Consider the following 12,451-nt stretch of genomic DNA (forward strand, 5'->3'; position numbering starts at 1 on the left):
AGGCAATTGTAGTAATGTTAACAAAATTTATCTAAGGTCATATTCAGTGCTTTTTGAACTTTTTTCATGTCTTTGTATTTTTAAACATGTCACAATAAGTGTTTTTTTCTCTTTCTTTCTTAGTGGCCTCCTGTTCAAGTGACAAAAAGGTTTATCTGGGAGAAATAGAATGAGGTCAACCATCACCAATTCATATATTGAATCATTTTATGACATACAGACATTTTACATTGTAAATAAAATTGTACATCAGTACATCTTTGTTATGCAAGATGCCAGAATAAACTCTCATCAAGCCATCCTCTCATCTACAAATTGTAAAACTGTTTATGAAAATAAAATATACCTCTATACATTAAAGAGCTGGTACTTTTCTGGAGGGAAGGAAACAATTTTGAAAGAAAAATTTAATGAAAAGTTAAGAACCATACATGTAGTGTTTGTCATACCTCGATAAGCATGGTGAGATGTTGGAATCTCTTTTCGGATAAAAGTACTGTGATTGGTATGAGTATCACTTGATGGTTCTATATTTAAAGTCTTTGCACAATCATTGTTTAATGTGAAATTTAAAAAAAATTGTGCAATATAAAAATTAATTGCACATGGATTCTTCCAACTCAGTAACATGCTCTCTCAACAGTTGAGACATGTTGGAAAATGTAGGCTTTTATAGGTGGAGGAAATGTGAGGAGTCAAAGAAAACATTATTTTGGATTATCAACCACATATATTCACATGTGCCAGTGCCCAGTATGAAATCCAGGTCCAAAGAGGTGCAAAGCAAGCTTGTACATTACAGTAGTGCTACCAAGATCCTTGTTGAAAGTCTTGTGGATTATCTGCCCTATTTTTAAATGCATACAATTAAGAGAGGTGTTGGCTTGAGTATTACATGTCCGTATTGCTGACATTAATCATGTATTTCTGTACATATTGATGAAACAATCATGAATTAAACTTCAGTTGCAACATTGCCAAAAATCATTCATATATATATATATATATATATATATATATATATATATATATAGATAGTATAGTATAGTCCCGCCACAGAGGAAAACATATAGCCTGATTCAGCATCTAATTGTTTTTGGAGTTCATGAGTCGGAGAATCTGATCCTGATCCAGTCAAGAAATTATAGCAGTCTGCAATCATATAAATTAAAATATACATGGCATGTGGTCAGACTATGATCTCCAGAAGAGTTGCAGGTGGATAAATGTTTTGCTCATGCATCTGTTCATTTGTTTGTGTGTTAACATTCATGCATCATGCTCCATTTCTTGGACCCTGTATACTTATCTTTTTGTGTCCATATTTCAGGAAGAATAAATCAGCCATATCAGCTGTAGTTCACTTTGCCCAATTTTTCATGCTTGAGTGACTTTTGAGTTTGTTGATCATCAATCAAAAGGCCAAGTGGGATTACAGTTATGACCTATTTCTGTTTTGCATCTGTCAACAACTGCTGTTTTAACTTTAAATTTCTTCTCCAAAACCACAGAACGAACTAGGACTAAATTTGGCTTGTAGAATCCTGGCTGAAGGGCTTTAAAAATTTGCACAATCATGCATATCCACAAAAAATATGGCCTCTGTTACCAAAAATAGCAAAAACTCCTTAAATCAGGGTTAATGCAAAGGTCTGGAAATCTGGAAAAGGTTTAAAATTTGAAAATTGATTTTCCAAGTCATGAATATTGGCTGCAAAAATGAAAAAATTACAAAAAATGGAATATTATTGTTTTTTAGCGTTTGGGAGAAGTTTTAGTATATGGATAAACTCTTGTAGTTTAGAATTTACTTTTTCATCTCTTCATGTTTTTCTTGCAGTTTTGTTTTAGCCTTGTCACATGGTTAAGTCTGGAATATTTTATTTTTTGATCTGGAAAGGATCTGTAGACTGTTTTTGTTAAATATGAGGCAGGAACCCTATTAAATGTCTTCTTAAAAAACCTGCTAAACAGAATTTGAGCAAAACTGAGAAAACATCCTAACAGTAACACCATCCAGGCTTGTACAAATGATACTAATTTGTTTTTAGGTATGTTTGCTGTTACTAAATAAAACCACTTTCACTAAAAAGTAAAATAAATTTTAAATGACATCCAGAATTGCTGAATAGAATATGATCAAACTTCACAGAAAACATCCTGCAAAGAAGACCCTTTAGTTTTGCACAAATGATGCCAATCTGAAATCAAAGATGTCCACTATGACTGAAAATGGAAAAACTTTGAAACGAGTTGTTTTCAAAAACCACTTGAGAATTTGTCTAAATTGGACCAAAAGCACAGAGGACTTCTAAAATTTGACAACTATTGCTGATCTGGTATTAATATAGCAAGTGGTAATAAAAACCAAAAGCCTATAAACATCTTTGTTTTCAAAACCACTGAAAAGAATTTGCTCATATTTTATAAAAAGCATACTGGCATGAAAGTCTTTCAAATTTATACAAATTATGCATCCCACCATCAGTTTTAGGTGTTGTCACTAAAAAAAGAATTTTTAAATATCTTTCTTCTCTGAAACCGCTGCATAGATTTTGATTAATTGTGAAAAAGAAAGCATCTTGATGTGAATTCCTTTAAAATCAACATAAAATGATGCTATCTGCCATCAAATATGGCTACCATAACTACTGAATACAGAAACATTTAAATGAGAGCATCCAACCAAAAATAATTTATAAATTTGTTCAAAGGATGCCAATTCATCACTAAAAGTATATTTTTAAAAATTATGCAACTATATAACAGATAAAACAGGAGCTGGACTTAATTAGTAAAACTTTGACACAGTGCATCCTGGTGTAGAAGTCTTTCAATTTTGGACATATGATGCTGGCCTGCCATTACAATATGATTGAAGAAAAGGAAACTAGATAAATCTTGAAGCAGTTGTATTCATAACAGAATCCTACTGACCCAAATTTCTTGATCAACTGCTATTGCTTTTGGCTATTGGGCAGATGTTTCATATTTTGGCCAACTGCCATTGCTTTTGGCTATAAGGCAGACGTTATATATTTTGGCCAATTGCTTTTGGCTATTGGGCAGATGTTATATATTTCGGCCAACTGCTATTGCTTTTGGCTATTGGGCAGATGTTATATATTTTGGCAAACTGCTATTGCTTTTGGCTATAGGGCAGATGTTATATATTTTGGCCAACTGCTATTGCTTTTGGCTATTGGGCAGATGTTATATATTTTGGCCAACTGCTGTTGCTTTTGGCTATTGGGCAGATGTTATATATTTTGGCCAACTGCTATTGCTTTTGGCAATTGGGCAGATGTTATATATTTTGGCCAACTGCTATTGCTTTTGGCTGTTGGGCAGATGTTATATATTTTGGCCAACTGCATTTGCTTTTGGCTATTGAGCAGATGTTATGTATTTTGCCCAACTGCTATTGATTTTGGTTATTGGGCAGGTGTCAGATTGATGAATGATCCCTGATCACATTGGCCTTTCAGTGGAGCTTTGTTTGTTGCATTCTCCTAACCTTGAACCTATTTCACCTACAGTCAATAAAACCGATACGGATCGCACAGAGTATCACTACCATAAATGGTAGGTCAATGACTTACTTTTTATAATTATGTGGCTTTTCTATTTTCTGATATTTATTACAGTCTCCATATCATGGATCTTGTATAAATATTAAAATTTTTATGCTGATGCATCTAGGAAGAGTATCAATTGTAACAAAATATGGTATGACCTATTTTTCATGCTTGATTGACTAAATGGTAGGCCACTGTAACACATTTTTAATGAATCGGTAACTTTGGTCATTTTCAATGAACAAACCTCTAAAAACAGTCATTGTAATGGTGCATCAAATTTTTATGAACACAACCGTTGTTCACACTCGTATGACTGTATATCAAGTCTTTGCAGGTTAAAAACATCAATATGTTAAGAGGAATATCATGATGCTATTAGGATTCCAATAATAATATCCTGTACTGTACATTTATACTGTATCCTGTACATTTATACTGTACTATACATTTATACTGTATCCTGTACATTTATGCTGTACTGTACATTTAACTCATAGGCCCCATGAAATTGTAATCAGCAACTATGACAGAGTTAAACACAGATCAGTAAGTTTTAATTTGTACTAAGAATACAGGTTTCATGCCGTTATACCATACTAAAGCTGTATGCTAATTCATTATCACAGTTATTATTATTATTATTATTATTATTATCTAGGTCCAAAATACCAAATTAGCTGTAAAAGGAAAGGTATTCCTGTCCATTTTCAAGTAGTCACCAAGCTGAAATGATTCTTTTTCTACATGATGGAGCTGAGTGCTTTGAATCAAGGTCCATGAATCAAATTACCAACTACCTTTTGTCTGACACAATTCTTCATTTTTCTATCTACAGTACCTTTATGTGTACAAGTCAAAAAGTAATGGTCCTTACAAAAGTCTGAAGGAGCCACTGTAGCAAAGTACAGTGAGTAAAGGGACATAACTGGTATATTACTGCATAATTGGCACATTTCCTTTTGCATCACCCAAGTAGAGAACACTGGGTAAACTGGCTACTCTGTCATAAAACTATGAGACTCCTAGTTTTAGTCAAAAATATTTTTATCAGTTTTGGTATCTTTCATTTTAAAATGGTTTCCCTAAAGAAGTACAACAGCAACTAAAAACAAAGGATATGCATAAACTTTTCTTGCTAATAACCATTTAATTCAACATTGAAAATCATTTAAATCCATCTATGTAAGTTATACTATAACACTTTAAGATGATCAATCCCTTATAAGTCATACTGTTGATATTATTATTTAAATGTCTTAAAATTAGAATATACAAAATAAATGTGCTCCTTATCGTCAGTCAGACCCACTTAGCTCGAGAACCAATGTATGTACAGCATTTTGGTCCAGTCCCAAAAAATCCTTCTTTGTTTTCCCTGCTTATCTTGACCCTTTTTAATGTCTCTCTCCGAGAAATTTTACAAGCAATGATCTGGCATTTCCACTGCTACTGGTACCTCGTACCAGCAACGATGGAAAAAGTTGGTACAAGGCCAAATTTTACTGGTACAAATAGTAATCAACCAATCTGATCAATGCATGATTTATCACTTGCATAGAGTGGAGAAAATTATGTTGTAAACAATACCTTAGAATAAGGAATTTGAAGGAATTCATTTCTGACCTTTACAGGAGCTGCACTCATAATGAATATTATCATGTCAACACCACAATCATATAGTTCATTCCACACAGCATCGCCAATTCAATCTTATCTGAAACTCGGAAAATTACCAGGTCAGCATCATTAAATATAGCTAAAAATACTTAATTTGTTTTACACAATATATTTAGACACTTTTAGCTACATTCAATGATGCTGACCTGAAAATTTACAGAGTTACAAATAGGATAAATTCACCATGCTTTGTGAAACAACTATAGCGTAAGCCCATTCCAATATCATCACAGTCTGTCGCCAACTTAATCCATACAGAGTTAACAACTTTGGTTCGCAGTTCACTTATAATGTAAACAGTTAAAGTGTTTCCATGCTTGGAATGAGTGTAAGCCTTCAACTTAAGCATGACTAGATCACAACTTACTATAATCAATAAATAGAAACATGCTGAATTCTAAACCAAGCTGCCCCCACCCCCCAACAAACATGGTTATTAATTTGTTTTGAACAAGAGTAAATAAAAGCACGAAGGGCATTTTTAAAATAAAAAGCATAGCGCCCAGTATTTATTTTAATCAAGTTGTTGATCGCTGTGCTATGATTACAGATTCATCAACACAAACTGAATGATGCAGAGGAATAATGTCTGATATCTCGGGATCTGGTTATGTCGATTTTGTTTACACACACACACCCGATGTAATTCTAATTGAGATATCTGAGAATCAGTACTTTTCTAAAACCTTGGTTTACTCGAGTAATATATTCACATAACATTTACCCTTATCACTATACAGCCAGTCCCGACTTTAGAAAACGAACCCTTACATAAGTCAAACTTCATGCAAGTTGGAATTTTACCCACCCCACCGACCATTCACACCCTACAGCCTATGCATGTATACTAAATAGATCTTGGCACTTTCCCTTAATGTCTGTATAGAGACTTCTAGCCTTTGCTTGGATCATCATTAGGATTAACAAATGTTATCCGTATGTCTGATTAACAATTTTTCCATCTCATAAAAAAGCACCAGAACACCATTTCGTAATTATTGTTGACCTTAAGGGTAAAGATCTCTTATCTTGTTCTTTTATACGATCAGCATCCTTTACAATCATGACTGTTGATCTGCTGATGCTCATTAACCAAGTTCACACACTATGGCCAATAAGTTTTGTCCACCTTCATATTTCTTGAACACGTTCATTTTCATCTCCAAATCAACTAATGGGTTGAGCAGGCATGATTACAGCCCTCAAAATAACTAACAATTAAAAAGCTTGAGAAAAAATAATATGTGAATTACATGGGTATGCATTCAGTGGCAACTACAACATGAGAATTACACAGATCTGTTTACCCACTGCTGACTCCATCAGTAGTCCAAAAGCAGTCTGTCAATAATTTCAACAGCTGTGAGCAGTATAGCTATCAGTTGAACAATATATAAAAAAATTATGCAGAAACACATTTATTATCTTTAATGGCAGTGACAAAAAAATAATTATCCGAGGGTTTTTTTATCAAGAAAAGAAACATGTTTTTCTAAAACCAGTATCACTACCTTTTCTAATTACATTCTTTAAGAGTTTATATTCCCTGTTGTTGATTTGCTGTCGGAAAGATTTTCATTAAATCCCTGTGTAATGAATCGGCTATTTTCATTGGCAAGTTTAACTCGGACAAAACCTGACTTACTTATCATAATTTTAGCATGGATAATGCGCATTTGCTCCCTGTTGGATGGAGACTTTTATTTCAGCCTGTTCCTTGTGGGATTTGCACTCAACATGTCCTTTATGTCATTTCTACCACTATCTGAGACAGAAAAATCCAATTCACACATACCACAGTAAACATAATGAACTCCTTATTAGAATGTTTTATAAATAGTTAAATATCTGTACAATTCTTGAGAAACTTCTGGCTGGCATTCGACTTTTCAACTTCTTTCAATTTTATTTTCACACAACGAAGGGTCACCACTTTAAAAAAGAAATGCCAGGTGCTCCCTTCCATGCCTGCAGATTACTGGTTTGTGTGGGCACCACTGAATAAGCACATATCTGATACTGATCAAATAATGTTTTTAATAAAAAGAAGTTTTCAAAATGTAACAAAACGTTAAAATGAAATTATTTGCCGATTCGGCCATTTTTCTGCAGTCTTGCTTAAACAATCCATTGTGAGTAATTTTCAGGCTTTGTACAAAATTGGGAGAATCCATAGGGGTGAACAGCTCTGCATGACAGCAGCATTGTTGCCGTCATATTAATGCTTAACATTTCCCTCCAATATATTGTATAAATATTGATTATCATTAAGACAAGAGACATGGGTGCACATGGTAGTTTTAGTTTAAAGGATTTTAAGCAGTCAGATATGGTAATGTTAGAAACAAATACTACCTAGTTCACATCTGATACTGATAAAGATTCTGACCCATAGGAGTTGTAGTCTGTATTTGTCATCACTGTTGTTTTCATAAACTATTGCTCTGGTGTAAAACTACCAAATTGTTCTCTGTAAAGAGCAGTCATCTTGAGCCCTAGCTTGGGTGAACATTAAAAATTGGCTGGGAATATACTTTGTGTTGGATGTTATTGCTTGCAACTTTTTGTAAACATTTAACAATTTTGGTGGCAGCAGTGGGATAGCAGAGTTGTTGGAAATTTGACAGTAACATTGAAACAGCACATTAAGTACAAAATTTTTGTCTGAGTAGTGTAGCTGCAAATTGCTATTGGATATACGCTGTAACTTTGCGTGGGTGTGATTCCTGTTAAGCCAAGGATAAACAAAATAAGGATTGAAATGACGACCCAAGGTAGCGTTATGGATGAGGAAGTAGGAACAATTGTTGAAGAGCACAGTATTGCAAGGGATGGAACCAGACAGAAACAGTAAACAAATTTGATGCAATTCACAGATATTGAGAAAGTGGTAAAGAACCATATGACATGGAAATAGAGGAAGAGCGTCCTGTAAGAAAAGAGAGCAAACTAAAAACATCCAAGGACACCAACAAGCAAACTGAACATGACCGGTTACAGTTAGAAAGGGAATGTGCATTTGAGAGACAAAAATTAAACTCTGAAAGGGAGAAGTTGCGAATAGAGCACAGTCTTAAACTTAAAGAGTTGGAGTTAGAGATAGAAAGGGTGAAACATCAGAAAGACATAGATAAAAGGAATGACAGCCTCCCCTTCAAAGTCAAACTTCTAACTTACAATCATCAATCGAATGAAGATATTCTTACATTTTTCTCAGAATTTGATGCCGTGGTTGATCATGCAAAATGGGGTGAAGAAATGAAAACCCTGCAACTGAGAACGCTGCTAACAGGAGAGGCAAGAAAGGAAGCACAGCAAACAAGTAAGAGCTATGTTGCGCTAATAAAGGTCCTGATAAATAGGTTTGGGAAAAGACAAAATATTTTAATAAGTTAGCTAGCATAAGAATGGATGCTAATGAAACATACAGAGGTCTGATGGCACATACAGAGCAGTATTTAACATGATAGTCGTGATCCACATGTTTGCCAGATGAATACTTCTTGAAGGCTCTCCTGCCAGTGCAGGCCCAGTGGATAAGGGCAATGGGTCTGTTATCAATGCTGCTGAAGATTACGCTTTGCCCATCAATGACATCAAGTTCAACACTAAGCACAGCCGACAGCAAGCAAATAACCAAGCATCAAGTTCGCCTCAGTCCAAGAAAACTGGTTTGATAGAAAAATCATAGTGAGACAAAAAGTGCTATAAATGTCACCAGAAGGGTCATGTTTTGCATGACTGTTCCAGTAGAAATAAACAAAATCAAGCAACCTACTTTGTCCAGAATATCATTGGTGAATGGTTAATAAATGTACCAGGAACAGTGAACAACAAGGAAGTATTATTTGTTAAAGATACAGGTGCAGAAATGACCTTGATACCTGAGGACCTTGTCAGTAAGTCATATGTCCTTGAAGAACCTGACACTCTACACTCCCACTGGACAGCCTTTTGAGGCGAAATTAGCCATAGTAGAATTAGACAAGCCATACTACAAAGGTCTTGTCCATGTTGAACTGGTATCTGACTTGGCAGCACAAGCACTGCTGGGTATCGACATTCTATGTAGGAAAATAGGACTATTGTAATAACGAGGAACCAGGCAAGAGCATGGAAAGAGGAAGCTGAAGAAAGTGAAAGAAAATCAAAAGAATGTGGGGTCCGATCCCATGAACTGGATGACATTCATCTGGATAGGGTATTTTTGGACAAGATAGAGATCATGGTCCTGATGAGGACGAGTATGACATCCATCATGAAGATGAGACAGATGGGAAGAACTTGTCGCTTGATCACCTGCACAATGTTAATGTGGAATTGATTTCTCAGTATCAAACGAATGACAACTCATTGGCTGAAGTGAGAGAAAAGGCCCTGTCATCTGCAAGTGAAGTAGAAGCATGGACAATGCATTTTTCTGAGTGCATGGAATTTTAAAACAAGTGGAAATCGTTGGATGTAGAAAAATATGGAATCCAATTAGTTTTGCCAAAGCAGTTATGTCAAGCAGTGGTGGAGTTGGCATATGATAGACCACTTGGTGGTCATCTAGGAAGGGAGAAAATGAAAGCAAGTATAACAATCACGTTTTATTGGCCAGGTATCTTTGTGGATATTCAGAGGCACTGTCAGGCCTGTGACATCTGTCAGAAGACAGCATGGAGAACAGTGAAGGAGAAATCTCCAATGGCGTGTCCAACAACTGTGTCTGTCCCTTTTGTTAAGATTGCGATGGATATCATTGGCCCACTACAGCACACAAAGACGGGGAACAGATATGTACTAACCATAGTAGATGAAGCTACCAGGTATCCGAAAGCAATGCCTTAGAAGGACGTTGATTCCAAAACAGTGGCCAATGCCTTAATTGGCCTACTTAGTTGGGTTGGTATACCTAAGATTATCCTTACAGACCAAGGGACCAACTTCACAAGTACTCTTCTCAAAGAACTCTGCAACATCTTGAACATCAAGGGGAAAACAACCTCTCCTTAAATGCCACGATCCAATGAAAAGGTCGAAAGATTTAATGACACACTCCAAGCTGTCTTGAAGAACCTGTGTTCCACGAATGGTGAAGAGTGGGATGTGATGCTGCCTTATGCACTGTTTTGCTATAGGGAGGTACCAACAAGAAGCAACTGGGGTTTTGCCATTTGAGCTGCTGCATGTTTAGCCAGTAAGAGGGCCGATGGAGATTCTTAAGGATCTATTCACCGGCGAGGGTGAGGCACAGAAGTAAGTTGTAGAACATGTGCTTTCGATTCGCCAGAGATTGGTTGATGTAAGTGAGGTAGTGAAATAAAATCTGACAGAGTGTCACAAGAAAGTTAAATCATGGTACGACAAAAATGCTACCAAAGGGGAATTTAGGCCGGGAGATGAGGTCCTAGTTTTGTTGCCATCTGATGCATTGAGGATGAAAGCTCACTGGAACGGACCTTATTGTGTCATTTGTAATGTCAATGACGTTAATTACAAGATTAACATTGGTGGTAGGCGAGGACAAGTAACCTACCATAGTAACCTATTACGTCAGTACAAGAGAGATATATTGTTATCAGCAACTGTGTGTGATAAATTTGATGGAGGAAGCCGGATTGACTTCCCACTGGCTGACATGGAGAGTTTGGACAAAATCAATCTCAATGGCAGAGTGACGAAAGAACAGCGAGTACAGGTGCGAAAATTATGCTCTGAGTTTGAAGACGTGCTAACTTCAAAACCAGGCAAAACCAACTTGATCACTCACAACATTCGAACAACAGACATTCTGATAATGCAGAAACCCTATCATATCCTCCATGCAAAAAGCACTGAAGTCAGAGCTATTATAGTAGATGAAATGTTACAGCAAGAATTATAAGACCATCTACAATCCCATGGAGTTCACCAATTGTAATTGTTCAAAAGAAAGATGGAAGTCTGCGACTTTGTGTTGATTACAGAAAACTTAACAACATCACACTCTTTGATGCTTATCCTACATCAAGGATAGATGAACTTATTGAAAAGTTGGGAAATGCAAAATATATTAGCAAACTCGACATAACCAAACGTTACTGGCAGGTACATCTGTCTAAAGAAGCACAGGAGAAATCTGCTTTTGTTACCCCATTTGGACTTTATGAATTTACTGTTATGCCTTTCAGGATGAAAACTTCACTGGCTACATTTTCGCGCATGGACTTGTTGCTGTCCAAATTATGTAATGCTGCATCTTACTTTTATTACATCATTATTTATAGTGAGACCTGGAATGATCACCTACGAGCAGTCTTGGAGAGATTGCGAGAAAACAATCTGACAGTTAGACATTCCAACTGTAACACTGAAAAGGGTACTTTTGTTTGCCTTGGTCACATTGTTGGTGGAGGGAAAATTAAACCAGACCACGACAAAGTCAAAGCTATGGTTGACTTCCCACTCCCAACAACAAAGAAAGAGGTTTGATCCTTTCTAGGAATGGTGGGCTATTACAGAAAATTCATCAAGAATTTCGCTGAGCTCTCAGCTCCACTTTGTATTTTGACAAGAAAGGGACAGCCAAATCATGATACATGGGATGCGACCGCAGTTAAGTCAATCAGTGACTTGAAGAATGCACTGGTAAAGGCACATATCTTGATCAACCCTGCTTTTGAATGCCCATTTGTACTGCAAACGGACACAAATGATGTGAACATTGGAGCTGTTTTGAGTCAGGACAATGACAATAAGGACAAACATCCTATAGCGTATCTTAGCTGCAAACTATTGCCCAGGGAGCATAATTATTCTAAAACTGACAAAGAATGTCTTGCGATAGTATGGACGATAGAATCTCTTCACTACTACTTGTGTGGTGTTCCATTCAGTGTCGAAACTGACCATAACCCACTAACCTGGCTAAGCCAAAACAAAGGAAAAAACCAATGGCTTCTGAGATGGTCCCTGTGTCTGGAACCATATGAGTGCATGATCAAACACCGTTGGGGAGCAGAGAATGCAAAATGCTGATGGATTTTCATGTGCTGGAGTCTAAGACTATGTGTTTTAGTGTTCATTCTTGTTGGACTTATCGGAATTAAGACCCATTAAGGGGAAAGATGTTGCCATCATATTAATGCTTAACATTTCCCTCCAATTTTATGTATAAATATTATCATTAAGACAAGAGACATGGGTGTATGGTAGTTTTAGTTTAAAGG

The 12,451-nt window shown here is 36.1% G+C and overlaps 1 protein-coding gene across 1 annotated transcript in view; it reads left to right on the forward strand.

The window, feature by feature from the left end:
* LOC149783194 (U5 small nuclear ribonucleoprotein 40 kDa protein-like) overlaps nucleotides 1-1,358 on the forward strand; it is a 35,855-nt gene extending 34,497 nt beyond the window's left edge. Inside the window, exon 9 of the mRNA XM_089931425.1 lies at nucleotides 124-1,358. Within this exon, the coding sequence (XP_089787551.1) occupies nucleotides 124-173 (50 nt within the window). The 3' untranslated portion in view covers nucleotides 174-1,358. The remainder of the gene's footprint in view (nucleotides 1-123) is intronic.
* The last annotated feature ends 11,093 nt before the right edge of the window (nucleotides 1,359-12,451 follow it).

This window comes from Sinohyriopsis cumingii, chromosome 14, assembly GCF_028554795.1.
Source record: "Sinohyriopsis cumingii isolate HCF-2022 chromosome 14, ASM2855479v2, whole genome shotgun sequence".
Classification (NCBI taxonomy): Eukaryota; Metazoa; Mollusca; class Bivalvia; order Unionida; family Unionidae; genus Sinohyriopsis; species Sinohyriopsis cumingii.